The 21,844-nt window shown below is 44.1% G+C and overlaps 1 protein-coding gene across 1 annotated transcript in view; it reads right to left on the bottom strand.

Moving 5' to 3' along the window:
- ADGRE3 (adhesion G protein-coupled receptor E3) overlaps positions 1–12,621 on the bottom strand; it is a 56,732-nt gene extending 44,111 nt beyond the window's left edge. Inside the window, exons 1-2 of the mRNA XM_021676170.2 lie at positions 12,453–12,621; positions 2,704–2,754 (exon numbers count right to left, since the gene is read on the bottom strand). Of these exons, the coding sequence (XP_021531845.2) occupies positions 2,704–2,754; positions 12,453–12,477 (76 nt within the window). The 5' untranslated portion in view covers positions 12,478–12,621. The remainder of the gene's footprint in view (positions 1–2,703; positions 2,755–12,452) is intronic.
- Between the last annotated feature and the right edge of the window lie 9,223 nt (positions 12,622–21,844).

Below are 21,844 nucleotides of genomic sequence, written 5' to 3'. Positions count from 1 at the left end.
AACTGCTCCCGTTTTTTAACTTAATAGTTAAGCAGGGGAGTCTGGGCAGAAGAGGTGGTATTTTTTTTTTCTTTTATTTCTTGTTTACATGAATAAGTTCTTTAGTGGTGATTTATGAGCTTTTGGTGTGCCCATCACCTGAGCAGTGTACACTGTACCCAATGAGTAGTCTTTTTTCCCTCACCACCTCCCACCTTTTCTCCTGAGTCCCCAAAGTCTATTGTGTCATTCTTATGCCTTTGCATCCTCACAGCTTAGCTCTCACTTATGAATGAGAACATATGATGTTTGGTTTTCCATTCCCAAGTTACTGCACTTAGAATAATAGTCTCCAATCCCATCCAGGTTGCTGCCTATGTCATTATTTTGTTCCTTTTAATGACTGAGTAGTATTCCATGATATATACATATACACACACACACATATACCATGGAAAAGATATATACATACACACACAGGGTGCATTTTCTTTATTTACTTGTTTATTGATGGGCATTTGAGCTGGTTCCATATTTTTGCAATTGTGAATTGTGCTGCTATAAACATGTTTGTGCAAGTATCTTTTTTGTATAATGGCTTGTTTTCCTCTGGGTAGATACCCAGGAGTGGGACTGCGGATCAAATGGTAGATCTACTTTTAGTTCTTTGAGGAATCTCCATACTGTCTTCTATAGTGGTTGTACTAGTTTTAATTCCCACCAACAGGGTAAAGTGCTCCCTTTTCACCACATCCAAGCCAACATCTATTATTTTTTGATGTTTTTGATTACGGCCATTCTTGCAGGAGTAAGGTGGTATTGCATTGTGGTTTTGATTTGCATATCTCTTATACTTAGTGATGTTGAGCATTTTTTCATGTTTCTTGGCCATTTTTTAAAGACAGAGTCTTGCTGTGTTGCCCAGGGTGGAGTGCAGAGGTGTGATCTTGGCTCACTGCAGCCTCCACCTCCCGGGTTCAAGTGATTCTCCTATCTCAGCCTCCCTAGTAGCTGGGGTTACAGGTGTACACCACCACGCCTGTATAATTTTTGTGGAATTTTGGTAGAGACAGGGTTTCACCATGTTGTCCAGGCTGGTCTCGAACTCCTGACTGCGAGTGATCCACTTGCCTCAGCCTCCCAAAGTGCTGGGATTACAGGTGTGAGCCACCATGCCTGGCCTGTTGGCCATTTGTATATAGAAGAGGTGGTATTGTACTCAGTGGAGCAAAATAGTCACCCACTAAGTATGCACAATTTTCCTGGGGGGACAGGGAGAGATGATACCCTCTGCTACTCATTTTTTTTCCTTCCCTTCCTGCCCAGGTTATGCTTAGTTCTGAAAGTCTACTCTTGACCTTTTCCAGGACGTAATACCTTACCATACTGAGTATACTGGTTTAAATAGTGTCCTCCTAAAACTCATGTCCTCCCAGAACCTCAGGATGTGACTTTATTTGGAAGCAGGGTCTCCACAGATGTAATCAAGTTAAGACGAGGCCATACTAAGTCAGAGAAGGGTGGGCACAAGTGGTCCCTTCATGTAGTCTCAGGGCGTGGGCTAGTTTGGGCTTCCTTCCAACATGGCGACCTCAGGCAGGCTGTTTATGGCCTCCAGAACTCTGGGAAGGGGAGTTGGGGTTGTCTGGGGAGGTTCAGCAGAGAGGAGATGTGGCAGCTGGTGGCTATAAAGTGATACTTGAAGCAGATGGAAATTATTTGCAGTGAAACGTGGCATGCCCTGTAATGCAAATACCCCTTCATCCTTCCTGCGAGTGGGCCAGTAAAATCTACCTTGCTCATGAATGTCTTCTTTTTTTTTTAAGATTATGGTAACGTGCACATAACATGAAATTTACCATCTTAGCCATTACTAAGTGCGCAGTTCAATGGAATTCAATACATTCATATGTTGTGGAACCATCTCCGTAACTGTTTTCATCTCGTAAAACTGAAACTCTGTACCCACTAAACACTCATTCCAGGGCGGGCATGGTGACTCATGCCTGTAATCCCAGTAATTTGGCAGGCTGAGGTAGGCAGATGGTGTGAGGCCAGGAGTTGGATACCAGCCTGGGTGTTATGGTGAAACCCTATCTCTACAAAAAATGCAAAACTTAGCCCAGTGTGGTGTGTGCCTCTAGTCCAAGCTACTCAGGAGGCTGAGGCACGACGATTGTCTGAATGCAGGAGGCAAAGTTTGCAGTGAGCTGAGAGGGTGCCATGCACTGCAGCCTGGGTGGTAGAGTGAGGCTCTCTCTCAAAAAAAGAAAAGAAAAAAATAGATTCTTAGGCTCCACCCTAGACCTGATGAATCAGAATCTAGTGAGAGAGTCCGGGGGAGTAACATTAAACAGAAACGATCTTGTTCATTATATGTTGACTGTTTATGATCAGAATGATAAAGATTACCACTGCTTTGTCTCTCAACTAGGATGTCTACTTCATGAGACTTTGTGTGTTTTATTTACTCTTCTAGCTCGACATTATACCCATTGTGGTTAGCAAAAACAGACAAATTACAATTGAAAAAAAAGATAAATGAAGGGCTATTCATGTTTAATATAATGATCAATTAAGCAAGCCAATAATAAAACACAGGAGCAAGGCTTCCCAAATCTCACTCTCAGAACAGGCACTTTTATCTAGCCCATTGGAGAACGTGGGTGGCCCCAGGTCCAGCCCTTGGTCCACAGCTTTTCTGTTCTGGCTCTGAGCACTCACCTTTGGTTTTCTGAATCACAGCTCCAAACAAGCTCAGCAGAAAGACAAGGGCTGGAATAGATGGGAAACAGAAGGGAGAGACATGAAACAATTGAGGAATGATTCAAAGAAATTTCCCAAGGACCGTGTGTTAGTTATCTATCACTGTGTAACAAATCACAAAATGTAGTGGCTTACAAAAACATTTTTGTTGAGTATGGAGCTCTCTCAAAGAACTAAAAACAGGACTACTGTTGGACCCAGGAATGTCACTGCCAGGTAACTACCCAAAGGAAAAGAGATCATTGTATCAAAAACACACCTGCACTCATATGTTTACGGCAACATTATTCACAATAGGCAAGTCGTGGAGCCAACCTAAGTGTCCACCAACAGTTGACTAGATAAAGAAAATGGTATATATGCACCATGGAATACTATGCAGCCATAAGAAAGAATGAAATCATGGCCTTACCAGCAACATGGACGGCGCTGGAGGCCATTATCCTAAGTGAACTAAGTCAGAAGCAGAAAATCAAATATTGTATGTTCTCACTTATATGTGAGAGCTAAACAATGGGCAGACCTGGGCATGAAGATGGAGACAACAGACTCTGGGGACTTTGCAATAGCCATGACTTGGCTAATGCGAACACTGCTGCCATAAACATATGAGTGCAGGTGTCTCTTTGATACAATGACTTTTTTTTCTTGAGACAGAGTCTCTTTTTGTTCACTGAGTCTGGAGTGCAGTGGCGCTCCAGATCTTGCCTTACTGTCACCTTCGCCTGCTAGGTTCAATCGATTCTCCTGTCTTAACCTCCTGAGTAGCTTGGATTACAGATGCTGGCTACCATGCCCAGCAAATTTTTCTAGTTTTAGTAGAGAGGGGGTTTCACCATGTTGGCCAGGCTGATCTTGAACTCCACCTCAAGTGATCCACCCACCTCAACCTCCCAAAGTGCTGAAATTACAGGGATGAGCCCAGTGTGCCCAGCACAATGCTTACTTTTTTTGGGGGTGGGGGTAGATAACCAGTAGTGGGACTGCTGGATCTGACAGCAGTTCTGTTTTTAGTTCTTTAATAGATATTCATACTCAACAAAATGTTGTTTTAAGCCACTGAAAGAGGAGAGGATATGGGGTGGTGAGGCTTGAAAAATTACCTATTGCATACAATGTTTAATATTTGAGTGATGGTACATCAGAAGCCCAGTCTTCACCATTATGCATGCAATATCCATGTAACAAACAAGCATATATACCTCTTGAATCAAAGGAGAAAGAACGTTTGTTTGCTTATCACTCTTGGTTTCTGTGGTTCAAGAATCTGGGAAGGGCTCAGCTGGGTGGATCTAGCTTGAAGGTCTCATATGATTGTAGTCAGTTAGTGGATGGGGCTGCAACAGCTGAGAACTAGCTGGGCATTGCTGTCCCTTCACCTGTTGTCTGAGGGTGTGGGCTTGTTTGGGCTTCCTTCCAACATGGAGACCTGAAGCAGGCTGCTTTCATGGCACATCGAAGCTCTAAGCATGAGTGTCCCACCAACGAGGCTGCATCTCCTCTTGACACCCATCCCTGAAAGTCACCCAGCACTACTTTTATCATATTCCCTTGGTTACAAACAAGTTACAAGCTCATTCAGATCCAAGTGGAGAAGAATCAAATTATTCCTTCCTAGAAGAGACCAGTAAGATTCTAGAAACACATTTTAGATGGGGGATATTATTTCTAGAAACACATTTTAGATGAGGGATAAACACATTTTAGATGGGGGATATAAAGAGCCCTTTGCTCTTTCCCATGCCTTTCCAACATCAGGTGGTGTCATCAGTCATGCTCCTGCTTCTGCAAAGACCCAAAGATGCTGGACAGATGGACTGCTTTTCTCATCTTCCTAATAAATCCTCCATCACTCTGATCACTTGTTCTCACTGTACCTTCTTTTCATTCTGTTATGGCTTCTGTGTGTCAAGAATCTGAGAAGGGCTCAGCTGGGTGGTTCTAGAATACTTATTTATAGAATCATTTGCCATTTGTAAAAATGGTATTAAAAATATTTAACAACTGGTAAGGTGCAGGAATTGACAAACCAGAATAAACACTGGAGATAGTCTCTGATGCACCAGGCATTAGCCTTTTGGCTGCTAAATTTTGAGGTTGGTGGAGTCTGCAAGCAAGGTCTGGGCTGACAGGAGTGTCCCATGAACTGGTTCCGGGCAATGATTATTTACAAGTGGTGTGGAATATTTCAGCATAAACAACCACCATGGTCTTGTGGTGTGCACTGGTTGAAATGTAGGTCTGGTGACTCACAACCTGATTTGCAACTTTGGTTATCCCCTAAGAAGTGGGTCCTGGTAACAAAAGGGTCTTTGTCTACCAAATAGGGTCATGGGTGTAGATGAGAGTGAACTATTTGATTCCTGTGCATGTTAAAGAACTGGGGTTGGAAGGATTGAGAGAAGATCTGAGTTTGAGTCTAGAGTAGGTGGGGAAGGGACCTTGTGGCTGCCCAGACAAGGCTCAGCAGGGACATGTGGCAGCTGATGGCTAAGAGCGAGACTTGGAGCGGGTGGGACTTTTTCTGAATAAAATATAATGCAAGCATCCCTATGTCTTGCCTATTAATGTGACAGTAAAATCGACCTTGCTTACTGATTTTATTCCCCATTTTGAAAGTTATGATTGAATACACATAACATGAAATTTATCTTCTCAACCACTTTAAAGTGTACAGTTCAGTGGAATTCAGTATATTCATAGTGTTGTGCAACCATCTCCATAACTCTTCATTTCATAAGACTAGAACTCGGCCGGGCGCAGTGGCTCGCGTCTGTAATCCTAGTACTTTGTGAGGCTGAGGCAGGCAGATCACGAGATAAGGAGTTCGAGAGTAGCCTGGCCAATATGGTGACACCCCGTCTCTACTAAAAATATGAAAATTAGCTGGGCATGGTAGCGTGCACCTGTAGTTCCAGCTACTCGGGAGGCTGAGGCAGAAGAATGGCTTGAACTCAGGAGGCAGAGCTTGCAGTGAGTCTACATAGTGGCACTGCACTCCCGCCTGGAGGCAGAGCGAGACTCTGACTCAACAAAAACAAAAAAAAACCCAAAAGCTAGACCTTGATACCACTGAATATATCTTGCTTTTTGCTGTCCTACAAGTTTTCCACTAAAAAGTTTGCTGCCAGATATACTGGATCTTCTTTACAAGTTATTTGTTTCTTTTTTTCACGCTGCTTTTAGGGTCCTTTCTTTGTCCTTAACTTTTGAGAGTTGAATTATTATATGCCTTGGAGTGTTCTTATTTTAATTGAATGTTCTTGGTGATCTTGGACCTTTTATGTGGATATAAATTTCTTTCTCTAGATTTGCAAACTTCTCTGTCATTATTTTTCTGAGCAAAACTTCTGTGACAAAAAGAGTCAAACTCTGCAAAATATTTGAAGAGATTTTTTTGACACAGCCCTCAGGATATCCTGAGAACACGTGCCCAAGGTGCACATGATACAGCTTAGTTTTAAACACTTTAGGGAGGCATGAGACATCAATCAGATTCATGTAAGATATACACTGGTTCTGTCCAGAAACACGGGGCAACTGGAAGTTGGGCTTCCAGGTCATAGACAGATTCAAAGGTTTTCTGATTGACAATTGTTGAAAGAATTACGTTATTGTCTAAAGACTTGGGAATGTCTGGGTTAAGATAAAGGGGTTGTGGAGACCAGGGTTTTATCACACAGGTGAAGCCTTCAGGTAATGGCTTCAGAGAGAATAGATTATAAATGTTTCTTGTCAGACTTAAAGAGTTTGTTGGAATTATCAGTAATTCCAAAAGGGAGGAGTGTATAAAGAGGCATGTCCCACTCTCTCTCACTTTCTAGCATGGCCTGAGCCAGTTTTTCAGCTTAGCTTTAGAATGCCCTTGCTCAGAGGAGGGGTCCATTCAGATGGTCGCAGGGCTTAGAATTCTATTTTCGGTTTACATTTCTATCCTTATCTCTTTGTTCACTCCCCCTTTTAGGTCAGTGACTCTTAGATTTACCATTTTAAGGCTATTTTCTATATCTCATTAGCATTTAAACACTTTTTCTTTTTTTTTTTCTGACTGTGTTTTCAAATAGCCTTAGAGCTGATAAATTTTCCTCTGCTTGATCAATTCTTCTGTTGAGACACTTGATGCATTTTTCAGTTTGTCAATTGCATTTTTGAGCTCCAGGATTTCTGTTTAACTTAAACACTCACTCCCCATTGCTCACTAATGTCCTGGAGAGAAAATTTCCTTTGTGAGGGAATTGAGCAAAGGTCTCAACTCTACTTCCATAATGTCTAAGATAAAGTGAGCCCTTACTACATACTGTGCACTTTACACAAGTGAACTTACTTCAGCTTTGCAAAGACTTTAGCAGGAAAGTGCTATTGGCATCATCCCCATTTTTCAGATTAAGAAATGGAGGCACAGACAGGGTAAGTAACCTTGGCCCATTCACTGGGGCTAGTCAGTGGCAGAGCTGAGGTTAAACACGGGTTCTAGATTCTAGCTGATAACCCATTACACCACATGGCCTCTCTTTTAGAAATCCCACAGGGCACTGCATGCATGGAAGTGCTGTTCAGATTGTAGACACTGTAGGTTGGCACGTTTATTGTGACAGTGACTTGTCCTTTTTCCTCCAGCAGATGCCACTCACCAGATCTCACCAGAGCCTCGAAGTCCAGTAGAGAGTGATATGTGACTTGGTCATTTCAGGCAGTGCAGATGAATTGCAGGATTTTGGAGAAAAGGCCCTAGGGGCTAGCTGTGTGAGTCTTCAAGGATGGCAATGGGAGCAATCTAAATCTTTCTGGACCCCTTTGTATAAATTTCCAATGGCTGCTATCACAAGTTACCATTAATGTAATCGGTTAAAACAGCACTAATTTATTCTCTTACGGTTCTGGAGGTCAGAAGTCTTAAATCAGCCTCTATAGGTGAAAACCAAGAATGTTAGCAGGCCTCGTTCCTGTTGAGAGCTCTAGGGGAGAATCTGTCTCCTTGCCTTTTCCAGCTTCTAGAAGCTGCCTGCATTCCTTGGCTCATGGACCCTTCCTTCTTTAAATCCCGCAGCACGGCATATTCTCTTCTTCCTGATCTTCCACCTCCCTCTTAAGAGGACCTTTCTGATTATTATATTAGGCTCCCCTGGAAAATTCAGGGTATGTGAGAGATGGGAAAGTTCTTCAAAGTTAATATCTTAGACTACATTATAAGGAGTGACAACCTCTTGCTCTATGGCCATCATCTGCTATTAGCATAAGCATATACCCATGTATATATATTCTCTAAATCAGCTATGCTGACTTGCTCCAGCATGTCTGAACAGGACTGGGCAACTCCAAACCCTGGTGTATGCCATTCCTCATTTGGAAACCCTCCTGACCTTCTCCTGCCTAGCTTCCTCTTTTTCTTTGTCTTCTTCCTCATCTTGTTTCCCCTTATCTATTCAGTAAATTTCCAAGTTCTTTAGCCAATCGGGTCAAGCATAGAATGTGCGGTCCCGTTCTCGCCAATGGTACTGGACACAGCAGTAGGGCGGCTGCGTCAGGTTGTGAACTATAAAGGTCCCCGTCTCCTTGTGCAGGTGTGCTCTTGTGGCAAGACTGCCGTCGAGTGGCACCCTTTCTGCAGGAAGTAAACTAGCCCTGCTGAGTGATCCATTGTCTCAGTGTGGACTTTTCCAGACATTCCAAACCCATTCCCAACAGGGTACTACCCCCATATCAAGATTCTTAGCTTAATCAACATCTGTAAATTCTCTTTTACCATGTAAGGTGACATATTCACGGGTTCCAGGGATTAGGATGTGGACATCCTTGGGGGGCTGTTATTTATCTTCCCAGACTTCTCACTCTTTCCCCAAGAAGATGCCAGGTCTGGTTTGTGATCAGTTACTTACACAATTGCATTCATAGAACATTTTGAATAGTCTCAGCTGTGCTTAATGTCAGGCTGATGTTTCCTTTAAAGTCCTCTTCCTCCTTTTTTTTTTTTTTTCGAGGCAGGTTCTCTTTCTGTTGCCCAGGCTGGAGTGCAGTGGTGCAATCATAGCTCACTGTAGCCTTGAACTTCTAGGCTACATGCATGAGCTACCACTCATGGCTAATTAAAAAAAAATTTTTGGGGTAGAGATTGGGTCTCACTGTGTTTTCCGAGCTGGTCTTGAACTGTTGGCCTTAAGTGGTCTTGCCTCCTCAGCCTCCCAAAGTGTTGAAATTATAGGTGTGAGACACTGTGCCCGGCCCTTTCTTCTTTTGTGTAAACATGAAGTGCAGCAGCCACACAAACCTTACACCTGCCCAAATGATGACCAGCTCACGGGGTCAACTGATAAACCATATGGTTGAATAGTGTTACCTGTTCCTAAAACGCAGGCAGTCTGGGCACCATCCAAGGATTATAAATCACTCTACTATAAAGACACGTGCACACGTATGTTTATTGTGGCACTGTTCACAATAGCAAAGACTTGGAACCAACCCAAAGGCCCATCAATGATAGACTGCATAAAGAAAATGTGGTACATATTTACCATGGAATGACATGCAGCCATAAAAAAGGATGAGGTCATGCCCTTTGCAGGGACATGGGTGAAGCTGGAAACCATCATTCTCAGCAAACCAACACAGGAACAGAAAATCAAACACTGCATGTTCTCACTCCTAGGTGGGAGTTGAACAATGAGAACACATGGACACAGGGAGGCGAACATCACACACTTGGGCCTGTCAGGGGATGGGAGGGATAGCATTAGGAGAAATACCTAGTGTAGATGACAGCTTGATGGGTGCAGCAAACCACCATGGCACATGTATACCTGTGTAACAAACCTGCATGTTCTGCACATGTACCCCAGAACTTAAAGTATAATTAAAAAAAACAAAAAGACTAGTCCTTAGCCAGCAAGCCTGTACTCACTAATCTGGGCACCTGTCTTCGGTTAGGGTTTCTGCAGAGTCATCGGTGTGTCGGAATCCCGGAGTTCTAAGAAACTTTAGCAACCATCCACTGGCTCATTTTGTAGACGAGGAAACAGGGCCCCTGGGGTTAAGGGGCTGGCACACTTATCGGGCAAATTTGGGTAAGTTGTTTAACTTCTCTAAGTTTCCTTATGTGAAATAGGGTGGCAATATGACCTACTGTGTGGGGTTTTTGGAGCTGACTTAAACACGGGACTGTGTAGAGCACAACGTCAGGCAGAAAGCCCTCCACTGATGCCGGCTGCCTCTGTCACCATTTGACTTTCTCTTCTGATTTGGATGATTTTCCTTTCTGTCTTTTGGCCTAATTGCTCTGGCTAGCTGCCTCTGTTATCATCTGAGCTCTGCTGCCCAGGCTGGAGTGCAGTGATGCAATCACAGCTCACTGTAACCTTGCGCTCCTGAGCTCAAGCAATCCTCCCGCCTCAGCCTCCAGGGACTACAGGTGTATGCCACTAAGCATGGCTAATTAAAAGATGTTTTGTGGAGACACAGTCTTGCTATGTTGCTCAGTCTGGTCTTGAACTCCTGGCTCAAGCGATCTTCCTGCCTTGGCTTTCCAAAGCTCTGGGATTATAGGTATGAGCCACCATGCCCAACCCTAGAATCCTAATTCTTGACCCAGTGTTCCTATCATCGCCCTTGCCTGTACCATCCAGTGATGTGGACTAAGAGTTCTTGGATAACTGAAATTCACTAGTAATCCACCTCAGAAGTGTTGAGGACTCCGTCTCCAGTTGCCAGAAAGCAGGCTTCTTTCACATTTGATTCCACATACACTGAAACTCCTCTTATATATAAGATGCTATGCTAGGGGTTGCAAAGGTGAGGGAGACATGACATTTGGATTCAAGGGTAGCTTGTATTATTTCAATAGAATTTACTGTCTATCAGCTGTCTCTGCAGCAGAATAACTGTGAGGCTTTGAGCAATTCATATATCTCTCTATGGTGCAATTTCTTATCTATAATTCAGAGATGCTGTGTGACAATGTAAAGCAATTTAAGCCTAATGCCAGGCTAAAGTAGCTGCTTAATAAATGTAAGCTTTGATTGATATTGCGACTATCAATAATGTTAATTCATCTGGAGCTGGAAAGATGAATGGGGTTTCATCTGTACAGAGATGGTGGGGGAAGCCATGGCATTATGAGATTCCTATAGGGAGGAGGAGTAGAAAAACAGAAGACCCCAGGAAGAATCCTGTGGGCGGGGCACTATAGCAAACATCTGGAGACAGATGGTTTGGGTTCAAAACCCAGCTCTGTTATTTGTTTGCCAGCTGTGTGGTGTTGGACAAATAACATAATCTCTCTGTGTGCCAGTTTTCTCATCTGTAAGGTGAGGATAGCGAGTGTCCCCACCCCAGCCTACTGTGATGATGCAACAGATTAATGCCAGATCAATACCTGAGAGATGCATGGTGAGTTTTTGAAAGTGTTGGCTGCTATTATTTTATTTGCATAAATTTATGGGATACGAGTGTAATTTTGCTACATACATAGATTGCATAGTGGTGAAGCCAGGGCTTTTAGAGTATCCATCATCCGAATGATCTACATCATACCTGTTAGGTAACTTCTCATTTTCCACTCCCCTTCTACTCCCTGAGCCGTCCCAGTTTTTTTTTTTGTTTTTGTTTTTTGAGACGGAGTTTCGCTCGTTACCCAGGCTGGAGTGCAGTGGCGCGATCTCGGCTCACCGCAACCTCTGCCTCCTGGGTTCAGGCAATTCTCCTGCCTCAGCCTCCTGAGTAGCTGGGATTACAGGCACGCGCCACCATGCCCAGCTAATTTTTTGTGTTTTTAGTAGAGACGGGGTTTCACCATGTTGACCAGGATGGTCTCGATCTCTTGACCTCGTGATCCACCTGCCTCAGCCTCCCAAAGTGGTCCCAGTTTTTATTGTCTATCATTCTACTCCCTATGCCCATGTGTCCACATTATTTAGCTCCCACTGATAAACGAGATCATGAGGTATTTGTTTTTTAGTGTCTGAGTTATTTCACTTAATATAATGACCTCTAAAGTTAATAATAAAATTACCATTAATTTTCTTGATAATGATAAAGCACAGAAAAATGATAGAGGAGGAAGAAGACACAATAGCAGGAGAAAAAGGAAAAAAGACAGGGTGGGGCTAGGTTGCAGAAGTTATCAGGAAGGAGAGGATATCAATTAGAAAACAAATCTCACCGAGAGGAAGATGAACAACCTGTTAGAGGCTGGGTGCGGTGGGTCATGCCAGTAATCCTAGCACTTTGGGAGGCCGAGGCGGGCAGATCACCAGAGGTCAGGAGTTCGAGACCAGCCAGGCCAAAGTAGTGAAACCCTGTCTCTACTAAAAACACAAAAATTAGCTGGGCATGGTGGTGCATGCCTGTAATCCCAGCTACTCAGGAGGCTGAAGCAGGAGAATCGCTTGAACCCGGGAGGCAGAGTTTGCGGTGAGCCAAGATTGTGCCACTGCGCTCCAGCCTGGGCAACGGAAGGAGACTCTGTCTCAAAAACCAAAACAAAACAAACAAATGAAACAAATGAAAACCCAACCTACTAGATTGGGTAAGGAACATTTTAGGGATATTTGAGAGCATATTTTGAATAGGCTGGTCAGGAAGGAAACCACAGTCCAAAGGGAAAAGGTGAGAGTGTTCAGAGAAGAAAGAGGAGGAGAAAATAACCAACTGTTGAACCAAGTGGCCCCTGTTTGGGGGATAGATTAAGACTCAGTCATTGTTACGGTCACACATACCTGGAAGAAGCAATGGCCCTTGCATTCCTGTGGCACAGGTATCCCACACCAGTCAGCCGTAGAAGTTCCCTACGTGCCGTAAGCCTACCACCTTCCTAGCTCAAGAAATCTCATGAGAGTGGACGTATGTATCTCAGGTCAGCTGACTCATGAAATTGCTATGAGAAAAGTGAACTGCTTCCCCTCTTTTGCCATCAGACACGTGGTTCCGCTTTTCCTTTGCTGTACCTTTTCTGCCTAGCTATTGTTGATCACCTCTGGGATGACAGAATCAGCCAACCTAACAAAGAAATGCCATGTAAGTTACATCACATCGCCTGAGGATTAGGAAGTACCTTTGGGGCCAAAATAAATCTTAAAAACCCTGTGGTTTTGAGCTGGATAAACCAGACTTTAGGGCGTCTGTGTTGGTATCGGAAGTTTCCAGAGGAGTCATTTCCACATAGCTTCCTTTTGCCCCAGTAAATGATACTCACTGGTTATGACCGCTGAGTCGCAGGAAGTTAAGAGTCCCAAAGTCTCATAGAGGGTAAAACATTATTTGTTTATTTGGACCAACCCCGACAAGTTGCAGGATTTGGAAGAAAATGTCTCTAAATCTTTCCTTCTTCCAACAAATATTTATTTATTTATTTATTTGGGTCTTGCTCTGTTACCCAGGCTGGAGTGAAGTGGCACAATCACAGCTCACTGCAAGCGCAGACTGCTGGGCTCCAGCGATCCTCCCACCTCAGTCCTCTGAATTGCTAGGACTACAGGTGCACGCCACCACACCTGGCTAATTTTCTTTTCATTTTGTTATTATTATTTGTATTTGAAAAACAGACTGCAGGCTTGCTGTGGCCCTCAGCTGTAATTTGCTGATCCCTGAGTTAGAATTTGCATAGTTCTTCTCTCTCTCTCTCCCTCTTTTTTTTCCTGTGAGATAGAGTCTCACTCTGTTGCCCAGGCTGGAGTACAGTGGCATGATCTCAGCTCACTGCAATCTCCGCCCCCACCCCAGGTTCAAGTGATTCTCCTGCCTCAGCCTCCTGAGTAGCTGGGACTACAGGCACCCGCCACATCCCTGGCTAATTTTTGTGTTTTTAGTAGAGATGGTGTTTCCTCGTGTTGGCCAGGCTGGTCTCAAACTCCTGACCTCAGGGGATCTGCCCACCTTGGCCTCCCAAAGTGAGCCACCACGCCCCGTCTAGAATGCCCTTTCTTTCTTGCCACTCTACTCCTGGCCATGCCCTTCAAGTGGCATTCTTTTTCATATCTTTCCTTGAAAAGCTCTTGTGAAAGGAAAATAAAGTCTCACGACCCCAATTCACTATTCTAAAAGGAAAACAATTAAGCTGAAAGCAGGGTCATGCAAGAAACTGCCATTCCTTCTGTTCCTAGCTACAGATAAAAGGCCAGATATCTTCACAGCTTGCTACTGTATATTCATTTTATCCTATGAAAAGTGCCGATTTACTGAGCACAAGATGAATACATCATTGATTATTCCCCCACCTGCTCCTTTTTCTCTTGCAACATGTGGGTTCAGTAATGTGACCAAACTCTCCTCTTTCCCTCCCCGACTAGTCTGCTTTTCCCCTTTAAATAGCGAAGCCCTCAAAATTACCTTTGGAGAAATGAACAGATGACAGTAAGTTTTTCTGTGTTTCTTTCTACCAGGCATGTTCTTAAACCTAGTAAAATAAGCTTCTAAATGGATTGAGACCTCTTCTCAGCTTCTCAGGCACTTTTTGGTTTAAACGCTACACTGTCCGCTTCCCTGCCTCTAAGACAGAGTTAGCTTTTCTCGTTTCTCTGTTCATACCACACTTCATCAAATCTAAAGCATTATTAATTTTAAGGTATACCATTGGCTGGGTGCGGTGGTTCATGCCTATCCCAGTACTTTGGGAGGCTGAGGTGGGTGGATCACTTGAGGCCAGGAGTTCAAGACGAGCCTGGTCAACATGGTGAAATTCTGTCTCCACTAAAAACAAAAAATCAGCCAGGCGTGGTGGCACATGCCTGTAATTCCAGCTACTTGGGAGGCTGAGGCAGGAGGATCACTTGAACCTGGGAGGTGGAGGTTGCGGTGAGCTAAGATCATGCCACTACACTCCAGCCTGGGTGACAGAGCAAGACTCCGTCTCAAAAAAGAAAAAAAAAAAAGAAATTAAGATGCACCATTATTTTATGTACCACTATACCTAACCATTAAACTATGACACAATGCTTTCTTATTCCTTAGAAATTTTTATTTTATTCTTGAATGAGCTATAGATTTATTTCAAAATGAATTTTTGTCATGCATGACTCTGTTGCATGTATACAAAGGAAACTAGCAGTGGGAACTAAATTGGTTAAGATATTCTTGAAGCTTCTTCACATTCAGAATCTTCTAAATTACTTTCAACACAGTCATTGATGCCCATGTTTCAATGTCTATGTTTCTCTACATCAGTAGTTTTCAAGATGTGGTTCCAAGATCAGCTGCAACACTACTGTCTGGGAACTTGTTAGAAATGCAGATTCTTGGACCATATCCAGACCTGCTGAATTAGGAACGTTGAGCTAGAGCTCAGTGAGTGTTTTTAACAGACCTTCCGGTGATTCCGATACATGCTTAAGTTTGAGAACACAGCTTGGCATGGTATTCTTCTCTGGACCATCAGGAGTATTGTGATTTAGAGTTTATTCAAAGAACCCATGAGAGAAACAGAGGCCATTGCTAGTTCTCTGCCATCCTCACATTCTTCAGTGGAGCACCTGAGTATAAATCAAATGTCTTTCAACTGTGACGACAAAATGATATTATAATTCCTTTTCATAACCAAGTTATTGTGGTTTAGTATTCCAGGGGCTTTCTTGCTGGAAATCTAAAAGTCTTCTCAGTTATATCAGAGTTTCTCACAGGTTCATCTCACAGATGCCCCTGAATAGCTCTTTCCATCCTTCCATGCATCCATTCATCCATCCATCCATCCATGCATCTATCCATCCATGCATCCATCCATCTATCCATGCATCCATCCATCCATCCATCCATCTATGCATCCATCCATCTATCCATGCATCCATCCATCCATCCATCCATGCATCCATGCATCATCCATCCATGCATCCATGCATCCATCCATCCATCCATGCATCTATCCATCCATGCATCCATCCATCTGCTCACCCAGCCACCTACCTTTCATCCATCCACTCACCCACCTATCCTTTTCATCCACCAGTCCATTTATGCATTCATCCATCCACTTAGTCACACACTCAACTTTTCATCTTGGGTGATAGAGGTTGGGATGCTCATGATTTTGGTGATGTTAGAGATTGAGATGCAAATGATTTTTGGTGGGGGATATAGGCTGGGATGCACATGGTTTTTTTTAGGGATAGGGATAGAGGTTGGAATGCACATGATTTTTGGTGAGATAGAGGTTGGGATGCTCATAATGTTTGGGGGGATAGAGGTTAGGATGCAAATGACTTTTTGGGGATAGTGGTTGGAATGCATGTTTTTTGGGGGAGTTAGAGCTTGGGATGCTCATGTTTCAAAGGATAGAGGTTGGGATGCACATGATTTTTTTGGGGGTAGGGTTTGTGATGCACATGATTTGTTGGCAGTAAGAGTTGGGATGCATTTGATTTGTTGGGGGGACGAGGATTAGAATGCACCGAATTTTGAGGGGAGTGTAGGGTTCATCACACACATGATTTTGGGGTGGGGTTTACAGTGCACATGATTTTGCTGGGGGGCAGGGTTTAGAATGCTCCTGATTTGTTGGAAGGATAAGGATTAAAATGCATGGGATTTTTTTCTTTTTGGTGCAGGGAGTGGGATGCACATGATCTTTGAGGCATAGAGGTTGGGATGCCTATAACTTCAGGGGTAGGGGTTGTAATGCATGTGATTTCTTACAGAGCGGGTGCTTCTAGAAGACAAGTATTGATAGGACGGAGGAAGGAGCTAAACAAAGAGGTGGTCTCAGCAAGAGTCCAGCCTCAGGCTAATCCCACGGGGAGCTCTGGACTATGCACCCTGGAGTTGATCCACCTTGAGGCAGGGCCCTTATGCAAGGTCTCTGTGTCAATCAATCATTGGCTGTGGCTGCCCCGGGGTTGGGTGCAAGCCAAACCTTACAGGTAAATGAATGAATGCAACCGTGAAGGGCATCTGGGTGGAGCACCAGGAGCACTGGCCGCATTGCTCAAACCTTTCTCTGGGTCATGCTCACCCGCTGCCTCAAATGTTGTTACACAGAGTGTGAACATCACTTCCTCTTCATTTTAAAGTGTTCAAAATAACAATTCTCATAAGCCATATTGCATCATCACAAGATAGATGTGGGGGCGAGCAGCTTCCACATGATTTTTTTTTTCAATTTCTGTTGTTATTTTTAATTGAAAAATAAGAATTTTATATATTGATGGGGTACTATGTTAACGTGTTGATATACGTATGCATGTGTAATGATTGTACCAAGTGAATTAACACGTTCATTGCTTCACATACCTGTATATTTTGTTGTAGTGAGAACGTTTAAATGTCATATATATATATTTATATATATTTAGATATGGTCTCACTCTGTTGCCCAGGCTGGAGTGCAGTGACATGATCATAGCTCATAGCTTACTACAGCCTTGAACTCCTGGGATCAAGCGGTCCTCTTGCTCCAGCCTCCTGAATAGCTGGGACCATAGGGGCATGCCATGACGCTGGGCTCATTTATACGTATATATAAATGTCTTGTAGAGATGTGGTCTTGCCATGTTGCTAACTCCAGAGCACAAACCCTCCTCCCACCCTAACCTCCCAAAGTGGTGGGATTACAGGCATGAGCCACTGCGCCTGGACAAAATCTATTTTTTAAAATAATTTTCAAATTTTTAACTACTGGCACCTTGCTGGGCAATAGATCTTGAAAACTCGTCTCTCCTATTTAACTGGAACTTCATATTCTTTGGTGCATGTAACGCTTAATTATTATTATTATTTCTTGAGATGGAGTCTCACTCTGTCACCCAGGCTGGAGTGCAGTGGTATGGTCTCAACTCACTGCATCCTCTGCCTCGCAGGTTCAAGCGGCTCTCCTACCTCAGCCTCCTGAGTAGCTGGGATTACAGGTGCATGCCACCACACCTGGCTAATTTTTGTATTTTTAGTAGAGAAGAGGTTTCGCCAAGTTGGCCAGGCTGGTCTTGAACCCCTGACCTCAAGGCCCACCTTGGCCTCCCAAGGTGCTGGGATTACAGGTGTGAGCCACCTCGCCTAGCTGTAATGCTTAATTCTTGACAGCCTCAAAGATTATCATGGAAGCCAGCTTGGTAGTCAGGTTGAATTTATTTAAGTGTTGATGTAGATCCCTATAGAGAGGATGCTGTTGATGGCTCACCCAGGTCCCATTTCCTGGTTTATTCCCTGGAACTATTTCCATGAGAAATAAAATCAAATTTTATTAATACCAAGAACGTATTTCTTCGCCCATCGTTCTGTCGGGACTCATCCCCCAGCTGTTGTGAATTAGTTGCTATCACTCACAGCTGTCTGATACGTCAACCTGAAATAATCAAAAGCATAAGATTCCAGTGTTAAAGAGCTTATTCAAGAGAAAAGCCAGGAATAACCATTCTGGATGCACAAACTCTAGAGAAACGGAGTCAATGCTCTGAAGTTAAAAGCTAAATTCTTGCTTATATATAGGAAGACAAAGTGATCCTCCTGTCTTCACCTCCCAAAGTACTGGGATTACCACAAGATAGCACTATAAGATAAAGTTCCTCAATCTTACCACAAGATGGCACTATAAGATAAAGATTAAACCCTCTGAGCTAGGCGCGTGAGCTCACCTTGTGGTAAGATTAAAGAACAAGAAATAAAACGTAGCTTCAAATGCTGGGCTTCACCTGAGGGTGAAGGGTGGGAGGAGGGAGAGGATCAGGAAGAAGAATTAATGGGCACTAGGCTTAATATATGGGTGATGAAATACTCTGTACAACAAGCCTCTGTGACATGAGGGGGGTGTTTTAAGTTCAGAAGTACACATGCAGATTTGTTTTAAATAGGTAAAAAACCTATAAATCCTTTGTTAACCATATATAACAAACCTGTATGTGTAGCCCTGGACTTAAAATACAAGTGAAAAAAGAAACAAAACGGGGTTAATCTTGTAAATACATGGACTCCTTTCTTTTTCTTTTCTTTTTTGAGACAGAGTCTCGTCTGTTGCCCAGGCTGGAATGCAATGACGTGATCTCGGCTCACTGCAACCTCCAACTCCCAGGTTCAAGAGATTCTCTTGCCTCAGTCTCCCCAGTGGCTGGGACTACAGGTGCCCACCACTGCGCCTGGCCAGTTTTTGTATTTTTAGGAGAAATGGGGTTTCACCATGTTGACCAGGCTGGTCTGGAACTCCTGGATTCAAGCGATCTCCTGCCTTGGCCTCCCAAAGTGCTGGGATTACAGGTGTGAGCCACCGTGCCCAGCTCCACTTCTTTGTAAGAACGTTTGGCTTAAAAGAGATACATTATACAGCATAAAGGTATTTTCTTTCTTTATATCCTTGTTCTAGAAGCTGTTTTCTTTCTTTCTTTTCTTTTCTTTATTTTTTTGGACTGAATTTCGTCTGGTCGCACAGGCTGCAACCTCTGCCAGGTTCAAGTGATTCTCCTGCCTCAGCCTCCCGAGTAGCTGTGATTACAGGTGCGTGCCACCACGCCCAGCCAATTTTTGTATTATTAGTAGAGGCCGGGTTTCACCGTGTTGGCAAGGCTGGCCTTGAACTCCTGACCTTAGGTGATCCACCCACCTTGGCCTCCCAAAGTCCTAGGATTACAGGCGAAAGCCACCTCGCCCGGCCTTTTCATATTTTTAAAACCTTTTTAAATGACTGGCAGAGATTTGTTTACACCAGCATTACCATAAACATGTGAGTAATTCGTTGCATTGCCACATTGTGACAGCTACCACAATGATGGGAAATTTTCAGCTCCATTCTAACCTTATGGGATCACAACTGCGTATGTGGTTTATGGTTGACCAAAACGTTGTTATGTGGTGCATGACTGCACATGTGCCTGATATATAAAGAATACCAGCCGGGCACTGTGGCTCAGGCCTGTAATCCCAGCACTTTGGGAGGCCAAGGCAGGTGGATCACGAGGTCAGGAGACCAAGAACATCCTGATCAACATGGTGAAACCTCGTCTTTACTAAAAATACAAAAATTAGCGGGGCATGGTGGCATGTGCCTGTAATCCCAGCTACTCGGGAGGCTGAGGCAGGAGAATCGCTTGAACCAGGGAGTCAGAGGTTGCAGTCAGTCAAGATGGTGCCACTGCACTCCAGCCTGGAGACAGAGCGAGACCCTGTCTCAAAAAAAAAAAAAAAAAAAGAATACTGGAGAACTAGTGACAGTGGTTGTTTCAGGGGAGGAAAATTTAGGAATAGAGTTTAGAGTGAGCCTCCCATTTGAACTTTTCCTATAGGTATTATATATACTACATAATACATAATTTTAAAAAGATCTATGTCTTAAACAGATTCACACACCTTATGTTTAGTGAGAAAGGCAAGCTGTAGAAGAAACAAAAATACGTTATCTTATTTTTAGAATAAATAAAGTTGACCCTTGAACAACAAAGGTTTGAACTGTGGCTATCCCCTTACAGGCAGATTTTTTTCTACCTCTGTCCTCCCTGGGACAAGACCAACCCCTCCCCTTCCTCAGCCTACTCAGGGTGAAGCTGACGATGAAGACCTTTATTTATGATCTTTATGATCACTTCCACATAAAGAAGAGTAAATACATTTCCTCTTCTTCATGATTTTCTTAATAACACTGTCTTTTCTCTGAGGTTAGTTTATTTTAAGAATATGGCATATAATACATATATATGTAAAGGATGTGTTAACCAACTTTATGTTATTGGTAAGGCTTCTGGTTAACAGTAGTCTGAGTAGGTAAGTTTTTGGGGAGTCAAAAGTTAGAAGTGTGAAACCTCGTCTCTACTAAAAATACAAAAAATTAGCTGGGCATGGTGGCACGTGCCTGTAATCCCAGCTACTCAGGAGGCTGAGGCAGGAGAATTGCCTGAACCCAGGAGGCGGAGGTTGCAGTGAGCCGAGATCGCGCCATTGCACTCCAGCCTGGGTAACGAGAGCGAAACTCCGTCTCAAAAAAAAAAAAAAAAAAAGTTAGAAGTGAATTTTCCACTGCACAGGGTGGCGCCCCAACCCCTGTTGCCTAAGGGGTGCCACATATAAAAATACAAAAACATTCTTAATACGGGTATATTTTTGCAGGGGATTGGATTAAGCCCATGGATAAAGGTGGAAGGGGTTGGAGAGAAAGGAAGGAGAAAGGGGTGAGCTAAATATTGAGCATCCCTAAAGAGCCCTGGGGGAGGTGGGATGTCCCCTCTCCAGCCTCCAAACCCAAGTTCTGTCATCCCGCCCTCCGAGTGCAAGCTCCGCCCCCATTCCCACTCCACGCACAGGTCCAGCCCCATCTCTGCCCCTAGGGCGCACACCCCGCCCCTACACCACCACCCTCCAAACCAAGGCCCCGCCCACTCCGCTATTGGGGTGCAAGCCCCGCCCATGTGCCCTCTGAGTGGCACTGTCTCGAAAAAGACAAAAACAGAGTTTAAAAATTTTTATTTTTTATTTTTATTTATTTATTTTTATATATACTTTTGATTGTATTTTAGGTTTTGGGGTACATGTGAAGAAAATTTTTTTTTTATGTTTCAGACTTTTACTTCTGTGGACATCAAGTTTTTTACTGAGGTGAGGTTATCTTAAGAAAAGCTATTTCTCAGTTATTTCACAAATATTATTATCAACGAAAATATTATTATTAAAAGCACGCCACACCCCCACCCAACCCCAGCACAGGCCCCGCCCCACTTCTGCCCCTGGGCCCTAAGCCCCACCCCTATCCCCGTCCCTCGGGCATAGGCTCCGCCCCCAGCACCACCCTCCCTGCCCGGTGGGACCCCACTCCAGAGCCTAACTTCATTCCCCTGGTAAGAATACTAGAATTTCTTCTTGGAGGCTAGATAAAGAAAAGGTTAGTTTTCCTGCCGCCGCCTAAGGCTCCTCTGGCCAGAATAGCAGAGTCGTAGCTACTTCCGCTCCCGGCGGCCCCGAGACCGGAAGCGGAAGTGCGCGCGGCGGTGGCTGGCTGCGGCTGAGCTGTGCTGCGCGGCGCGGCGAGGTGGGAGTGTCTCCGGCTGGTCTGCAGGTGTGGCCCGGCCCCTAGGGAGGGCGGGGAGGGCTCTGCTGGCGCCGGGAGGGGCTGGAGGGCCTAGAACAGCTCTGCGGGTTTGAGGTGCTTCCTCCTGGCGGTCACCCAGGGGCGGCGTGAGGCCCACACTGCCAGGGCCTCGCATCTGGGCGCCCA

The sequence above is a fragment of the Aotus nancymaae genome, unplaced genomic scaffold, assembly GCF_030222135.1.
Source record: "Aotus nancymaae isolate 86718 unplaced genomic scaffold, 86718_ANA_hifiasm-v0.15.2.pri h1tg000028l, whole genome shotgun sequence".
Taxonomy (NCBI): Eukaryota; Metazoa; Chordata; class Mammalia; order Primates; family Aotidae; genus Aotus; species Aotus nancymaae.
Note: the sequence above shows the minus strand (reverse complement) of the source record. Positions and strands in the feature narration are given on the sequence as shown.